Here is an 18,538-nt window from a genome sequence, read left to right on the forward strand (position 1 = left end):
AACCCAATTCTTTTCATCCATTGGGATTAATTATGTCCGCTTACTTTCCTGTTACTTGTTTCATGTTGAGATTCCCTTTTACTGTACACCTTATTTTAGGCAACAAGTACCAATCTTGTTGAGGCCTTTTCTTGTGATAAGACCTTTCCTTCATGCTTTGGTGTGGCTATTGTTGTATCCCGCTGGATCTGTAGGTCGTTCTTGCCTTTGAAGACATTTAATGTTTGTTTTTTCTCTTGCAGGACTAGACTTTGGTAGCATGACAGAGTTCCTCACAGTGAAATCTGTGCTTCATTTGGTCCTGTAGTCTAGGTGCATTGCCCTTTCGAAAAGGGTCTGTAATTTAGAACTGTCCACTACTGTACTTCATCACTGCTAGAGTCCGTACAAGGTTTCCTACATAATCTTTAATTTTACTTGCTCCATTATTTGTGCTACCCACAATTCTCCAAAGAGACTTAAGGCTACCTTTTGAAATTGTCCTGAAAAAGAGACATTTCACAAAAATAAGTTTGCACAAATGTCAGTGATTTTATATGAAAATAGCAAAAAGTATTTTGATCACCCTGTACCTTCAGTTCTGAGGGATAAATCACGGTTATGTTGCAGGTTGCCAGGTTCTTCTTTTCAACAACCTGAAAAATGGAAACAAAATTAAACTTGTTTCTCGAAACGTTCCTTTCACACACTTTTTCGAACTTAACCTCAGAATAAATACATCACTGACGTTATTCATTAAATATCCTGATGCCAAAGGAGTTATCATCTATTTAATCAAATTGGAACTCAACTGACACACATTCTGAAACCTAGATCTGACGTTGCCTAAAATGCCATGTCATTTGCAATTCATGTTGATTGTTATTTGAAAACATAGGTTCTATTTGTTGTCTCTACACCTGTGGGGTCATTACGAGTTTGGAGATAGCCATGGTGCTATTTATTAGACAAAGACGTGTCCGGGTTCAATGAATGGGGACTTGCCGGGTCATTCCGACCTTGGAGGACCCGATAAATCCCCATTCAAAAAATCCTTCCCCATTCCCATTCGAGCCCCCATAGGGCTCAAGCGAATGGGGAGGGAGCTAATAACGGGCCTGCAAATGGCGGGCCCGTTATTAGCTCCCTGGTCCCTTAGCGGCTACCGCTAAAGACGGCTGGTTTTACCAGCTGGTCTTAGTGGGACCCGCTAAGGGACCTCGGATTGCGGCGGTAAGAGGTTAACGGCCCCAGCATCCTTAGCGGTGCCGTTAACCCCTTACCGCTGCACTCGTAATTAGGCCCATTTTCTGCAAATTGTGTGGGAGCGAGGGGCCAATGGGCCCCTCTCTGCCATCACTTCTCAGTACAAAACACGGACCAAGTGCCTCTAGTGGTGTGTACGCCCCTCGCCCTTACGCAATGTTAACTTTGGGTTACATTCGCGTAGATGGGACCACCGAGCAGGACACGGGGCATCCATTTTTTGTACCCCCTTTCGACTCCATCTTGGTGACCAGGCCTCACTGCAATAGTACAAAATGCCTCTCTCCCTTTTCCCCGCCGCAGCAGCTCAAAGCACATGGTCCCCACCCTTGTTTCCACTCTGACTAGAAAACTCTGCAGCTCCATTGTCACGCTGAAGCCGGAGATGCTTGCAACAATTAATAAATGTAACACATCTCTTTTCCTCTGAGATCACTGTCCTGCATGTGATCCAGCATGAGCCGAGCTCATAGCTCATCCATCTCCACAAAAGTATCCTTGCCCTCTCACCCTCGCCAGTTGAAACTTATTGCCATTCTAACCCTGTGTCCCGGCAAGTTATCTCTTTCATGTGCCAGACAGCTGACCATGCTATGAAGCCCAACCAACAGACCCCCAACTAACATTAGACCACTGCTGCAGTATATCATGCCCAATACTAACAAATGGCACATACCTGAGATTCTTGTGAGACTAAACCTACAGTTGAATGACAGTATTATAGTGGTCAAGACTCGTAAACCTGTGATCCGTATAACCCAAACATCACAGATGTTATAGATACCTGTGTGATTTGTATAGTGACATGATAAACTACTGAGTGTCTTTTGATCAGCCATTATTTAGTGCATGCATTATTTAGAATGTATTTTCTTAGCTTAGATAGTGACCACCATGTTTCACCACGACCTGACCTTCACCCATCCGGAGTACAGATGTCTGACGGCAATCCTCCCACCAAGTAAGCAACCAACCCGGAGGAAGGGATGATGCCCACACCTAAGACACCACCCTGGCTGACCAATCCGGATCCAACGTAGCATCATGTGTTAAATATGCCAATGTACTATATAATATGGTGTAACTTTGATATGTTCAGAGCGCTCTCAGAGATCTAGATAAACATTTCCTTGAACTCTCGCAGCCTGCTCTTTTATGCCTTATTCCCTGTCCAGGGAGTGTCTGTTTTATTCATTTCTACACGTATAAGTCAGGGAAGGCACAAATATTTGGTGACCCCCTGCGACGTGATCGGAGAGGTGCCTCGAGGCCAGTGCCGTGCGGCGAGATCCGGGACGCCCCCCAGCAAAACCATCGCCTCTGCGGCCGACCAGCTTGTGCGCACCACGAAGAAGGGTCAAGGGTTCCCGGTTGACGAATACCCGACTGAAAAGCTGCTCGCCGAGGCGGGCCACAGCTTGGTTGGGGTGCGAGCCTAACTGGGGTCGGGCTGCGAGCGGTGACCCTCGAGTCACCTGACTGAACACGTGAGTGCCGGTTGCGAAGGTTACGAAGGAAAGGTAAGGGGGAGATAGAGGGGACAGGTGGTAATGGTTTATAGGGAAGAGTAGGGCCTGTGTGAGTGATGATGAGGCTTTTCTGATCTGTCCTTTATATGGCCATTAGGTTTTTTTAAGAAGTGAAGAGAAAAAAAGAGAAGTGTTATCCTAGCCCAAACGGGGTAGAAGGCGGCGCCGCATAGCATTGTCTCGTCCAGTGCAGAACAAATAAGTGAAGATACAGAGAAAATAGTAGGAGTCTCGTATATTGAGTAGACTCAGAGTAGTTATTTAGAACATTCTTTTTCTGGGTACGAAAGGATTCTTGGAAAAGAGTAAAAGGGTGTAAGAGGTGGGGAGTGAATGAGAAGAGTAGGCGAAACGGGGAAGGGGTGGTAAAAGAACAGACGGGAAGAAAAAGCACGCAGGTAGTGCATGTGCATGATATGTGTTATATGTCTTTTGGGTTCTGTCCATTTTTGTCAAGGATATCCTAGTACTGTGATTAATTTGTGGTTAAAGTGGCAAAATATGCAAAAATGAACTGTTGAGTTTGAACATGCAACAACCATAAGGTTAACGTTGAAAAGTGATTCATATATCTATCTTGATACATATGTGTGCAGACCACCTATAAGTAATTGAAAAGATTCAGGGTATATTGTTCAGCTAGAAGGAAAGAAAGGCAAGTGGAGAAGTGATTAGAGGGAAAGAGAGGTTGAAGGGCAAGTACAGACAAAGGGAAAGAAGAAAAAATATTGTCATGGGGGGGAATAACACCACTAGCACATATTTGTCAGCACCTTATTTGTCAGTGAGAAGATACAAAAATACCATGATCAATGGTTGACGGAGATAAAAGGAGACAGTATGACGCCAACTTGGCCAGAAGGTGGGTCATTCGATAAAAGGGTGTTAGATTTAGTATCCGCACACTTGTTAGCAAGGTATAAGGGGAAACAACTACAGAATAGAAGAGAAGTACGAGACCTGTGGCGAATGTTTGAAGAAGTTACGCCTACAGCAGAGGTAAATAAAGAAAGAGCAAACGAAACCCAGAAAACGCAGGAAGAGGTAAGCGGAACGCCAAAGGGCGAGTGCACAACCACTACAGCTGAAGGCGAGACAACAAAAAAATATCCTTTAATGTCAAGGCCAGCAGTAGGATGCAGTGAGCCCCTGTACATACCAGCATGTCCCACCCCCGCACCCTCAACCGGAGCAGTTGCCACGGCACCGCCACCCTATGATAAAGGAGGTTTGTATGGCCCAACAAGCGCACCCCCCGTGAATTTGGCACACTTAACTGGAGAATTAGACTGCCAGCTAGTGCATGCACAGATGGAAATAAAGCGGCTAAGAGCATTGTGCGATAAAGGCCAAAAGCTGCCAGGGGGAGGAGAGGTGCCACCATTATCCATGGTGGATCTAACGCCAACATTGAGCACAACAGGGGAAGTGGCGCAAGCAATCTCAGAGCCAGTGCGATCAGTATCATCACAAGGAACACGCATACCACAAGGGCAAGAGAAATAGTGGCGTTCAGGGGAGTTCCTGTTTCATCTAAATGACAAACCCGTGAGGATTATACGCCCACCCACCCCAGAAAGTGAGAGAGGGGAAGGATGTGAAGGAAACAATGAGCAAGAATCAGAAATAGAAGAGGTGTGGAGTGACTTAGACGAATATGAAGAGGCAGCTGCCGAGGCCGGGTCCCCACTACCAAACCGCCGTTACCCAGATACACCATCGCCACCACTATAGCAGGGTAGACTAAGACAGCGAGGAGGAAATATGATGGTAAGTAAAATAAAGAAAGGTGCGGTAAGTAAGGTAGGAAAGAAACACAAGTTACAAATGCCATTGATACATAAAGGAACAGGTAGGCCACACTACATTCCATGGGCTCAAATGGATAAAAACAACTTGCTAAAGGTCCTCCACCCACTGTCGGGAGGGGCTGGGAAATGGATACACGCCTTTGAGAAAAACACAGCAGGAGTGCCTCTCGCAATAGGGGATGTGAAAAGTTTATTAGTGTCAGCAATTGGTGACCAAGCAGACGCAGTGCGGGAAAAGGCCGGATTCCCCGGAGTAACGATGAGTTGTGACTGCCACAATGGATCGGCGTTCAATAACGTTCGAGCACAGGCATGGGATGCATTGCAGCACACGTTTCCTGATATTCCAGATTTACATTTAGTGATGCAGTGTACAATGGAGGAGAACGAGGATCCTACGCAATTCATACTGTGGGTGCAGGATTTATGGAGAAGCGAAACTGCCACGGCGTGGAACCAGTCCACCGCCTTGTTCTATTTTATCATCAAAAAGGGGCTCTCGAAGGAGGTGCAGAAGGCCTTGGACAAAATAGCTGGGATAGAAGCCAAGGGCTGGCCCGAAATACAGAGCATATTTGTGCACCACTGCAGGCGGATCAAAGAGAGAGAAAAAGAGATAGCTCAAAAAAGGCTGGTAGACGAGGTGAAGCTGGTACAGAACAAATTAGTGAAGGTCGCCGCCATCAACGCCAGCATAGCTACAGACAGAGAAAACGAGGGGGATAAAGGAGCAGGAAATAGACCAGTCACAATAGCGGCACTGCGGGCAACCGGAGGACAAGGACCGTGGAACGGAGAAGAGCAGTACGGTGGACAACAGTGGCAAGAAAGACCAGCAAGAGGAAGAGGTGGGTACCGTGGCCAGAGAGGGCGGTTTGGAGGTATAGGAAATAGAGGATTTGGTGGTCCAGGAATGAGAGGTGGACCACAAGGGTCATGCTGGAATCGTGGGAGATGGGGACACTATTCCAGAGATTGTAGAATACGGCCTTCAGGGTATTTCCAGGGGCAACAGCCCATGGAGAACGAACAAGGTTGGGGGTGCCCACACCCAGGTAGCCCTATGGACTACCGATGGGAGGAGGGAGATAGCAGGACCAATGCTATAACAAACCTCAGATACAGCAAGGACAGCAACCACCGCCACAACCTATGGCAAGACAAAACGCGGTAGGAAACGCAAACAGCAATTGTTTTGCGACAGCCTCAAACAGTTCGCCGGCACCATACCGTGGCGTAACAGTGGTTGTAGACAATGTCTTTTCAGTGCCAGGGCAAGAAAGACATTCAGATTAGGACAGCCCACAGGGAACACTTGCGTGTCCAGTCCTATCTACCACCCTATGTGCAGAAGAGGAACCACGAGTGGGGACAGAGATAGGAAATAAGCAGTTTATCTTTAAGGTAGACTCAGGAGCGGAGAAATCATGTCTTATGGAAGGGCGGTTTCTGCTCTCAGGCAGGAATTTAGAGACGCAGGGGTTCTCTGGGGCTATTTTAAAAGTTCCTTACACTAAAGATCTTGATATAACGGTGGGGGGAAAAACCGTGCGCGCACCCTTACTGTACCACGAAGACGCGCCGATCAATCTGTTGGGGAGAGATTTGTTAAGCAAATTAAATATGACCATCTTGTTTACAGAACGAGGAATAGTGTGTTCAACCCCAGGAGTGTGCCCAGTACGAGCTATGTTGATGATCAGCACAGTAATGAACGAAGTTGTGGTGCAAGGAATACCCATTGATATAAGTATGTTTATTTATGGCATCAAGGTATTAGCACGAGCGGTGCCAGAGATAACGAGAAAAGAACGGAGAACACCATCAGATTTCATATTCCGCCCAATTGCACACACAGACGTCGTGCCAGGCACAATAATGTCCATAGACATCGAGGCAGTTCAAGTATCCAGCAGACGTATTGTGGTCATAGGACTGGATACTCATGGGTGCGAGTGGAGAACTGTGTTATGCATAGACCCAAATATAATGCTACGAGACATAACAGACGAGGAATTATTCACTAATGGTGAAAAAGACGGAGAAATAATCATGGAAATAAGTATACCATGTGACATTATGATCCAGTACAGAGAGGTACACAACCCACTCATGGCTAGTGTTAATGCCCCACTGACTATATTTGAGGAGGACATGGCAAAGGTAGCACCTGAAATTTGGACCACACGGCCCCACGATGTAGGGTTACTGCATGAGGTGACACCAATAAAAATAAAACTCAAGCCAGGTGCAATACCGCCGAGGGTAAAGCAATATCCCATATCGAGAGAAGCAGAGCAGGGAATTAGGGAAACCATAAATGCACTCCTAAAACAAGGCATCATAGTGCCATCAAACTCCCCATGTAATACAGCGATTTTCCCGATCAAAAAAGCAAAAAGAGGGGCGTGAATGATGATCCAGGATCTCCGCCCACTCAATGACGTCATTCAAAAAGAGTTCCCATTAGTGCCTAACCCGGCATCAATATTGTGCAGCGTACCAAAAGAATCAACATGTTTTACTGTAATTGATTTGAAAAATGCTTTCTTCTCCATACCACTTGACCCAGGATCCCAATACCTGACAGTGTTCACATTAGGGAACAACAGGTATGAACATCGCAGACTCCCACAAGGGTATTGTGAAAGCCCCAGCATTTTTAACAGGGTGTTACGTGAGGACATTGGAAACATAGATGTAGAGAGTACCATCATCCAATACGTAGACGATTTACTCGTCTGCAGCCATACAGAAGAAAAGTGCAGAGAAGACTTGATAGCATTACTGAATGTGTTAGCTACCAAGGGATACAAGGTGGACAAAGGAAAATTGCAATACTGTCTCGCCGAGGTTGTATACCTCGGACAGCTAATATCAAAAGATGGGAAGCGAATACTCCTAGACAGAGCAGCTGCTATACGCAACATAATAATCCCAAAAACTGTGAAAGACATGCAAACGTTTCTTGGCATTTGTAACTATTGCCGAGCATGGATCCTTGATGACTCGACATTCACACGCCCCTTACTACAAGCGTTGAAAGAGGCACAGAAAAATAGAGCCGCAATAAAATGGACGCATGAAATGATGACACAGTATTTTAAATTAAAAGACCTCATTGCTGATGCCCCAGTTCTCGCGAACCCAGATTATGAGAGGGAATTTTTCTTGTTTTCGCACTGTAATGGGACATTGATGATGGCAGTACTGACACAGAAAACATCACTAGGTCACAAACCATTGGCTTATTACAGCGGGACACTACATCCAGTAATGCAAGGCCATTTCGCGTGCAAACAGGCTCTCGCAGCTGCGGCCTTCGCGATTGAAAAGAGCGCCACCATTGTCATGGGATGTTCAGTAACGCTATATGCAGAGCACTCCCTATTCGCCATCCTTGAGAGATCAAAATCAACGCTAACAACACAGAGAGCAACAGCATATGAAATAATAATTTTGAACCCCAACGTACACGTTGTAAGGTGAAAAACAGTAAACCCAGCAACATTCATTACAGAGCCATGCACGACAGAGGACATACAGAAACACGATTGTGACACATATGAGGGGGAAGGTGATGACATCCCAAAAGCAAGTGAAAATGCCCTACAGGAGGGAGAAATATATTTCATAGATGGGTCAGCATCAATAACCCCGAAACAGGGGAAAAACACGTAGCGATGGCGGTAGTGCGCATGGAGGAAGATGACTATGAGACAATGTGCAAAAGCGCCTCCCATCTCATTACTCAGCACAGGCAGCCGAACTAACTGCCCTGATCGAAGCACTGCACACAGCCAAGGGCTGTGCGGTAACAATATACTCAGACTCAGCATATGCAACTACCACAGTGCACTCAGGGTTGTCACAGTGTCATAGACAGGGATTCAGGAGGGCAGACGGATCTCCAGTACAGCATGCAACATTGTTGAATGAGTTAATAGATGCATTAGCAGTACCATCGGTAGTGGCAGTGGTGAAATGCCAAGCCCATACCAACAAGTGTAACGCTCACCTGATTCCCGCAGAGGCGCCGGTCTTGACTGGGTGAATGCCGTATCTTCAAAGGTGATGTGTAACACACGGTTGGCTCTTTGGGCTGGACCTCTGTGCACTGTATGTCTGACTCGAAGAGTAAGATGTCTGCAGATAGAAAATATGGGACTAATGAACTGGGGTTATTGGGTGCCTCTCTCCTCTTCCCTTTCTCTTCTCCTGTAGAACCCCAAAGGTTAACGCCCTCACCTTAGGTAAGTGAACGTCGAGCTCTCCATCTGCCTCGGGGCAGGGTGTCGTAACCAGTTTCTTCACTGGATAAGGGAGCAGGCCTCTTGACCTCAGAGGACTGCTGTCCGTCGTTAACTGCACGAACGGTAAGTTCTGGGCACTTCAAATGTCTTAAAAGTCTTTTGTAATGATATCTCTTGTTTTGCAGGGTTCCGGCGATGGCGGATGGCGGGCTGATGAGAGTTGAGGATCGAACCCGCGTGAGGAATAGAAGCGCCTGGAAGCACGTAAGTAAGCGCTTGTAGCCTGCTTCACGATGCGCACTAACTGTCCCTTTTATCTTGCAGGTACAAGTTCGGAGCTTTAGAGAAGCTGAAGGGTGCTGGAATACCCACTGGATTCGGCGTGGGAAGGAGTAATGGCACGTGAGTAATAAAGTTGCCCAATGTCTTTAAACGCACCTTCTTTTGTCTTTCAGATGCGGGATGCAGCGCCGAAGGCCTCCGGAGAGTGCGAAGAGCTGGTAAGCTTTTGTCTTTCAGATGCCGGAATGCAGTGCGAAGACCTCCGGAGCATGCGAAGAGTAGGTAAGCCTTTGTCTTTCAGATGCCGGAATACAGCGCGAGGCGTTGGTGACAGCCGATGGACCAGGTAAGAGATGCGCTGCCACTGAAGACCGTAGTGCTAACCTGTTCTTTCTTTGTCTTTACAGGTGCTGCTGAAGACTGGATTCCAGGATGGTAAGCCTTTGTTCCCTTAGGCCCAGGATCAGAAGCAGAAGACAGGATGAGCGTTCTGCTGCAGAGAATGCAGAATAACGCAAAGCAAGATTCATCCATCGGGTGTGGTTTAAATAGCCTCCTGTAGTGCTTAGGTGTCTCCTTCCACAGCCACGCCTAGGTAAGAAAAGAGTTCCTGCTTTCCAGAAGAGTTCCAGTGTTCTGAACCTAGGGAGTGGCTCCTGCCCCACTCAACAGGAAAAGTAGTCCAAAACAGAAGAGGATCAGAGGTTCAACTGGCAGGTAAGTAAGCAGCATGGTCTGCTGCAGGTAAGTCCACCCAAGCATTATGAGCCCGGCGCTTCCAGCGCTGGGACTGGGCATCTTTATGAGCCTGGTGCCACTGGCGCCAGGACAGGGTCCAAAAGGTCCCAATTGGGACTGGCTGGCACTCGGAACCGGGGTTATGGGTCTGCTTCCAAGGGAGTTGGGCAAGTCCTGATCTTTTGGAAGCAGAGATCATGACAGCACCCCCCCTCAAGGCCCCTCCCAAACCGGGCTTCTCCGGGGGTTTGGGCTTGTTAGGAAATGTTCGATGAAATCTTTTGATTAGACGAGGCGCGTGGACATATTCTGCAGGTTCCCAGGATCTTTCTTGGGGACCGTAGGCTTTCCAGTCAATCAGGTAAAATAGTTTAGATTTGGAAATCTTGGAATCCAGGATGCTTTTGACTTCAAACTCGAGTTCTCCATCAACTAGAATAGGTTTTGGAGATGTAGTTAGTCGGGTTTGAGGTTGCACGGGTTTTAATAGAGAGACGTGGAAGACCGGATGTATCTTCATGTGAGGGGGCAAGTCCAACTTGACCGCTACTGGATTTACTATGGTAGTGATGGAATAGGGACCAAGGTATCTTGGGTTGAATGTGCGTGGTCCTTTTAGAGGTAGATATTTGGTGGATAACCAGACTTGATCTCCTACTTGATATTGGGGGGCTTCCTTCCGATGTTGGTCTGCTCCTTTCTTGTATTGTTCTTTAGCCCTTTGAAGGTGAGAAACGGCTTCCTTAAAGGCTTGGGTGATTGTAGAATGCAGGTGGTCTGCTGCTGGTGTTCCAAGATCTTGGAGTGGATCCAACTCCGAGGTTCGAGGGTGACTACCGTATAAAAGAAAAAACGGGGTCTTCCCAGTTCCCGAGTGGACAGAGTTATTGTAGGCATATTCGGCTATCCAAAGGATATCTTTCCAAGTTTTTTCAGTTTGTTGTAGCATGCAGCGCAAATACTGTTCCAGAGTTTGATTGGTCCTCTCGGTTTGTCCGTCGGTCTGAGGGTGGTGGCTGGTCGAAAGTCTCACATCAATTTGAGCCGACCGACAGCAACTTCGCCAAAAATGAGAAATAAATTGACTACCTTGATCCGAAATTAGAACTGAAGGAAAACCGTGCAGTCGGACAATGTTTTCGAGAAAGTCTCGGGCCAGAGTTGCTGCTGTTGGTAAGCCTTTGAGTGGAATGAAATGCGCCATCTTGGAGAATAGGTCCACGATTACTAGGATCGTATTGTATCCGGAGCATGGAGGTAGATCGGTGATGAAGTCCATAGAAAGCGTATGCCAAGGGCGAGGCGGGATGTCAATAGGGCGTAAGAGGCCGGCTGGTTTTTCCTTTTGACTCTTGTTTTGGGCGCATACTCCACAGGACATTATAAATTCTCTGATATCTTTTTTCCAAGACAGCCACCAGAAGTAGCGCTTGATCTTTTCCGAGGTCTTGGTCATACCGGGATGTCCTTCCATTAAAGAATCGTGATAACAAGAGAATACCTTTTTCTGTAAATCTGTGCTGGGCAGGTATAACCGTTCTTGGAAATATAATAGATTGTCCTTCACCGTAAAGTCCTTTCCCTGCAGATGCCAATTCTGTATGTCTGCTGGAGTTACCAGTAGCCTGGCTTTATCCTTAACTTCCTCTATGGATTGTGTGGCGATTACACCTAGAATTCTTTGTTCGGGAATGATAGGTACAGGTTTAGGATTGATCAAATGTTCTTCCACTCCCATCCGAGAAAGGGCATCAGCTTTACCGTTTTTTGTACCAGGTCGATAGGTAATTATGAAGTCAAACTCGGCAAAGAATAGTGCCCAACGGAGTTGCCTAGAGGATTGAGCTTTTGCGGTTTTCAAATATTGCAGGTTTCGGTGATCTGTAATCACAGTAACGGTGTGTCGGGCCCCCAGAAGATAATGCCGCCAAGCCTTAAAGGCGGACTTGATAGCTAGAAGTTCCATATCAGTAATAGTGTAGTTGATTTCAGGAGGCGAGAATTTGCGGGACCAAAATGCCACGGGATGCAACTGATTGGTTGCTGGGTCCTTTTGTGATAGAACTGCCCCCATGGCAAGGCTCGAAGCATCAGTTTCAACGATGTAGGGGAGTTCTGGGCGAGGATGTTTTAAGATCGGTGCAGAGATAAATCTAGTCTTCAAATTCTGGAAAGCTTGTTCCGCCTCGGTAGACCATTCAAAATGTTTGTTTTTCTTTAACAAGGCGGTGATGGGCTGGACTATTCGAGAGAATTCGGGGATAAACCTGCGGTAAAAGTTAGCGAAGCCTAACATGCTTTGAACACCTTTTACGGAGGATGGCGATGGCCATTTGAGAATTGCATCGACCTTTTTTGAATCCATACGCACTCCGCTAGGTGATAATATGAATTCCAAGAATTCAACTTCAGTCACGTTGAAAACACATTTTTCCAACTTAGCGAAAAGTTTGTGTTGACGCAATCTCTCGAGGACCATTTTCACCTGTTTCCGATGTTCAGTTTCCGATGAAGAATAAACGAGGATGTCGTCAATGTAAACAACAACACACACATCTATGAGCTCTCTGAGGACATCGTTCATAAAATATTGAAAGGCGGCCGGGGCATTGCAAAGTCCGAAGGGCATGACCTGATATTCAAATAGCCCATACTTGGTGCGGAAGGCCGCCTTCCATTCATCGCCCTCTTTTACTCGTACCAAGTGGTAGGCTCCTCTAAGATCCAGCTTTGTATATATGCATGCTTTTCTGACTTGGTCCAGGAGTTCAGGGATCAAAGGTAACGGATATCTATTCTTAACTGTGATCTGGTTCAGGGCGCGATAATCTATACAAGTTCTAAGGTCCCCTTCTTTTTTTGGAACGAAGAACAAAGCTGAGGAAGCAGGGGACTTGGAAGGACGAATAAACCCATTCGCTAGGTATTGATCCAGGTATTGTCGGAGGTGAAGATTCTCAGGCTCGGTGAGGGCATAAATTCTACTACAAGGAGGAGTAGATCCAGGTATCAGGTCTATCTGGCAGTCATAAAACCTATGAGGAGGTAGAGAGTTAGCCTGATCCTTCCGGAAAACATCTTGGAATTCTAGGTATTCAGGAGGTAACTGGGGAGCCTCCGAGGAAATTGCTGCCAGTGCAACACCAGGTCGAGGGTGACAAGTAGAGACACATTCTGGAAACTGAACCGTTCTTGCTCGCCAATCGATCTGAGGATTGTGCTTCTCTAGCCAAGGAATTCCTAGAATAATCTGGAACTGAGGGGCCTTGATCACATCGAACACGATCTTCTCATGGTGTCCATCTTGACTTACTAGCGTCACTTCTTGGGTGGTATGCGTTACTGGTCCGGAGGCTATCTCCGTACCATCCACCGTAGTAATGACGTCCTTCACAGCCTTTGGACAAAGAGTCAGATTCATCCTCAAAACCATTTCATGATCCACATAATTGCCGATGGCACCGCTGTCGACGTAAGCTTCAATCGCATGTAATCGATCCGGATGTTCAGGGCTAATGAGGACCATAGGTATCACGAAATGCGAGGTCACGGAACTGGTTTTAACGCTCGGCAAGAGGACCTCTATTCTTGTCGGGCGAGGTTGTTTCCCTGCTCAGAGTTTGTGACCCTGGTAACTGCAGCTCCTACTGCCTTCTTGGCTGGTTTCACCGGACAGTCTCGAAGAAAGTGCCCCGAGTTTCCGCAATAGAGGCATAATTGCAGCTGTTTTCTCCTTTCCCGCTCCTTTTGTGTTAGTGGTCCTTTCAGGCCCCCTATTTGCATGGGTTCCCCGGAGTCTACTCCTTTGGTAGGAGTTGGTGGTTTGGAAAATACTCGAGCATCAAACTTGGAACGATCGGCCTTCCTGTTCTGCAGTCTCTGGTCAATTTGAACGACTAAGTCAATATAGTCCGAACAGTCTTGCGGGGGATTCACTACTTGGGCTAACACATCTTTGAGCTCTCCACGTAGACCTCTATAAAACAGTGTAATCCTTTTGTCCTCAGGCCATCGAGTTTCCACTATCAGTCTGTTGAAAGACGCAATATAAGCCAAAAGGTCTTGATTACCCTGTCGCAATGAAAGGCGCTCATTGTCCAAGGCCTGCCCCTGTGACTGTCTTGCAAACAGTTTTTCCATACTGAGCTGAAAAGCTTGAAAATCATGGAGAACCGGATCATCTTGATTAACTAGAGGGATCGACCAGTCTGCTGCATTGCCACTAAGGTACGAAAGCACGAAAGCTACCTTAGCTTGATCAGTTGGAAAGGCTGCTGGCCGGCATAAGAAGTGCAACCGGCACTGATTAATAAATACTGCAAACCTCTTTGGGTCACCAGAAAATCGTTCGGGCGGAGCCAGAGGTACATTCCCAGGTAGGTTGATCTGCACTGGGTTCGTAGAGGATGTTGAAGGAAGATTTGCCCCTGATGCGGGTAACAGAGTTTGTCCGGCCTGTGACTGTAGCAATTGTCTAGCGAGATCGTCTGTTCGCTCCTTGGAAATAATCAGTTCCCTTCTTAGAGCATTCGTTTCCTGACGGGCTGCATGCACTTCTGCTCTTAGTTCCCCAAGCAACTGGGCTAGCTGGTCGGTATCCGAGGTTTCCATAGCGCCTGGGTGGGAGTTTTGCGGTAGGCTTTGCGTTCTGTAACGCTCACCTGATTCCCGCAGAGGCGCCGGTCTTGACTGGGTGAATGCCGTATCTTCAAAGGTGATGTGTAACACACGGTTGGCTCTTTGGGCTGGACCTCTGTGCACTGTATGTCTGACTCGAAGAGTAAGATGTCTGCAGATAGAAAATATGGGACTAATGAACTGGGGTTATTGGGTGCCTCTCTCCTCTTCCCTTTCTCTTCTCCTGTAGAACCCCAAAGGTTAACGCCCTCACCTTAGGTAAGTGAACGTCGAGCTCTCCATCTGCCTCGGGGCAGGGTGCCGTAACCAGTTTCTTCACTGGATAAGGGTGCAGGCCTCTTGACCTCAGAGGACTGCTGTCCGTCGTTAACTGCACGAACGGTAAGTTCTGGGCACTTCAAATGTCTTAAAAGTCTTTTGTAATGATATCTCTTGTTTTGCAGGGTTCCGGCGATGGCGGATGGCGGGCTGATGAGAGTTGAGGATCGAACCCGCGTGAGGAATAGAAGTGCCTGGAAGCACGTAAGTAAGCGCTTGTAGCCTGCTTCATGATGCGCACTAACTGTCCCTTTTATCTTGCAGGTACAAGTTCGGAGCTTTAGAGAAGCTGAAGGGTGCTGGAATACCCACTGGATTCGGCGTGGGAAGGAGTAATGGCACGTGAGTAATAAAGTTGCCCAATGTCTTTAAACGCACCTTCTTTTGTCTTTCAGATGTGGGATGCAGCGCCGAAGGCCTCCGGAGAGTGCGAAGAGCTGGTAAGCTTTTGTCTTTCAGATGCCGGAATGCAGTGCGAAGACCTCCGGAGCATGCGAAGAGTAGGTAAGCCTTTGTCTTTCAGATGCCGGAATACAGCGCGAGGCGTTGGTGACAGCCGGTGGACCAGGTAAGAGATGCGCTGCCACTGAAGACCGTAGTGCTAACCTGTTCTTTCTTTGTCTTTACAGGTGCTGCTGAAGACTGGATTCCAGGATGGTAAGCCTTTGTTCCCTAAGGCCCAGGATCAGAAGCAAAAGACACGATGAGCGTTCTGCTGCAGAGAATGCAGAATAACGCAAAGCAAGATTCATCCATCGGGTGTGGTTTAAATAGCCTCCTGTAGTGCTTAGGTGTCTCCTTCCACAGCCACGCCTAGGTAAGAAAAGAGTTCCTGTTTTCCAGAAGAGTTCCAGTGTTCTGAACCTAGGGAGTGGCTCCTGCCCCACCCAACAGGAAAAGTAGTCCCAAACAGAAGAGGATCAGAGGTTCAACTGGCAGGTAAGTAAGCAGCATGGTCTGCTGCAGGTAAGTCCACCCAAGCATTATGAGCCCGGCGCTTCCAGCGCTGGGACTGGGCATCTTTATGAGCCTGGTGCCACTGGCGCCAGGACAGGGTCCAAAAGGTCCCAATTGGGACTGGCTGGCACTCGGAACCGGGGTTATGGGTCTGCTTCCAAGGGAGTTGGGCAAGTCCTGATCTTTTGGAAGCAGAGATCATGACAACAAGACAGATGCAATCTCATTGGGAAAAGTGGCAGCCGACGCAGCAGCGGAGGAGGCCTCGTATTTCAATGTAACACCAACACTCAAATCCATTGTAAAAGCAACCACCACAGACCCACTAGAAGAAGCCTACAGTAATACCCCAATAGCGCAGATAATAGAATTAAAAAGAAGAGCACCACAGGAGGAGCAAGAACTGTGGAGCAAACAGGGATGTAAACAATCAGCCACAGATCTCATTTGGAGACAGGAAACAACAGGAAAGGTTGTAATGCCCATAGAGTTACTAGAAATAGCATTCCAACAGCTGCATTTCCCCGGCCATGTAGCAAAACAACACGTTGCCGCAGAAATCCAGGAACACTGGTTCGTCCCCAATTTGCAAGAGCACCTGTCAAAATTCATTGTAGAATGCATAACATGCCAAACATATAATTCAGGAATGACATTGAGAACATTGCGCGGTACCCTGCCCCAGAACCATTAGGAGAGCTCCATATAGACTATGCTGATATGGGAGAGCGGTGTAATGGAGCAAGATATTTGATTGTGGTAGTTTGCCCCTTTTCAAGATGGGTGGAAGCGGGCCCATGTCGCCACCCAGTATGCGGCCAAATTCCTTGTTCGGGAAGTGTTTTCCCGATGGGGAATATGCGATGTGATAAGATCAGACAACAACACGCACTTCTTGAATGACCTCTTTAAGGAAGTGACATCACTCTTGGGGGTAAAACACAAACTATGCTCAATTTATCATCCGATGGCAAATGGAATGGTGGAAAAGATCAACGGATTGCTGAAGAGTAAGTTATCAAAGTTGTGTAACACACTGAAGAAGAACTGGGTGTATTGCTTGCCCCTAGCACTGTTCCGACTCAGGACGCAACCATGTAAAGACCACCATCTGAGCCCCCGTGTAATTGTAACTGGGAGGCGAATACACACGCCAGCATCACCGATTAGAAGAGCATCGGATGCACATAGGGCTGCCACACTGCTGGGGGAAGAGTTCAAGGAATACCAGACCCAGTTAACACACGCATAGCGCGACAAATAGCACCCCCTTTTACTGAAAATGTGGCGACTGATACCACCACAATGGCCACAGACAGTTCAAGCGGGCCACTGATGCCAGGAGCACACGTGTACGTCCGCAGCTTTGTAAGGAGGTGGAATTCACCGAGGTTTCATGGCCCTTACGAGGTCATCTATAGTACACCCACTGCTGTAAAGGTGGAAGGATTGAAGTATTGGGTGCACTTATCAGACGTGAGGAGGGCACACGATAGTACAATCCTCCAAGAGGAGCAAGATGGTGCCACTGGTACCACAAATGAGGTTGGAAAAGGATAACTGAATTGTCAGTAAAGAGAACATGCAGAGATACAAGTTATGATATGTATTTTGTTCTGCATGACTTATCTCCTACTTCCTTCTTTTCTGTTTTCCTTCTTTCTTTTTTGATTGATCGACATCCTCTCCCACCTTTGTTTCAATTATTGTTCTACGCTTTTCTCCATCACTGTTTTCCTCTGGTTCCCTCCATAGCAAAAGTAAATGTGTAATAGAGCACATTAACAAACATGACTAAAAATAATGATTAAACATGAAGTTGAACAAAAAATGTAAATACATGTATGTATTGTGGTGACTTAACGAATTTATATCGCCCCTCCAGGTAACAAATGGCCCAACGAACTACAATCGCGGAGAACCAATTAATGCTAGATAGTGATAGGGACGCCATTAGGGCTAAAAGGTTCAGTAACGTTGAATGTGTTTTGAAATGTGCTGCAGTTTTGATGTCAGTAATATTGTTTTTCACGGCTTGGTATTATACCCTTTTATCTTTGGTTAATGACATGCACAGGGGAGGAAGCAGGGCTAACATGATACGAGAAGGGTCGCACTTGATATGGACTGGGGTGAAGACTACGTGGAAAGAATCACATGAGATTAACATGAACAATACAGACGTGATGCGACCTTCAGAACACGCCACTGTAGGATCACCAAGTGTATCATTGTTACGTCTGAACATAAATATGAGCGATGCGTTTGAATTTAATGAATACAATGGAGATTATTATTGGCCAAATGATTTAACTAACACCAGTACACATTCACATACAACCACACACCCTTCCTCACGCGACATTACTGTTACTGATGAAGAAACACATGTCACATTTAATAACAATGATACAGCCTGGGCTGGCATGTTTCCAATACATTACAAAAAGGTGAAAAACAATGACAAGAAAAGGAGAAGGACGAGAAAAAGGGGGCGGGAGGGAAAAGATACAACATTTATCATGACCTGGAGTTAGACGAAATAGAAGATCCCCGCCACCCTGATCAATCAAATAAATGGTATTCCGACATGAGTGACACGGTGAACAAGCAACAAATGAAAGTTGCTACGTCTGTTCAACCATCCCGCACGCATGAGGAACACCAAAAATGTTAGTACCTCAGGAAGTGCTCTTGTCAGAGACCCAATGTTTAATTCATCTGGTTTTATGCAGAATAAAAAGCACATTCCAAGCGCACACCGTCA

At 46.8% G+C, this 18,538-nt stretch overlaps 1 protein-coding gene across 2 annotated transcripts in view; it reads right to left on the reverse strand.

Moving 5' to 3' along the window:
• LOC138525571 (uncharacterized) overlaps positions 1-18,538 on the reverse strand; it is a 281,870-nt gene that overhangs the window by 66,289 nt on the left and 197,043 nt on the right. For both annotated transcript variants that reach the window (XM_069635608.1, XM_069635607.1), the window contains one exon: positions 573-635. In XM_069635608.1, the coding sequence (XP_069491709.1) occupies positions 573-635 (63 nt within the window). The remainder of the gene's footprint in view (positions 1-572; positions 636-18,538) is intronic.

Source organism: Ambystoma mexicanum, chromosome 7p (assembly GCF_040938575.1).
Source record: "Ambystoma mexicanum isolate Mex_15411 chromosome 7p, UKY_AmexF1_1, whole genome shotgun sequence".
NCBI lineage: Eukaryota > Metazoa > Chordata > Amphibia > Caudata > Ambystomatidae > Ambystoma > Ambystoma mexicanum.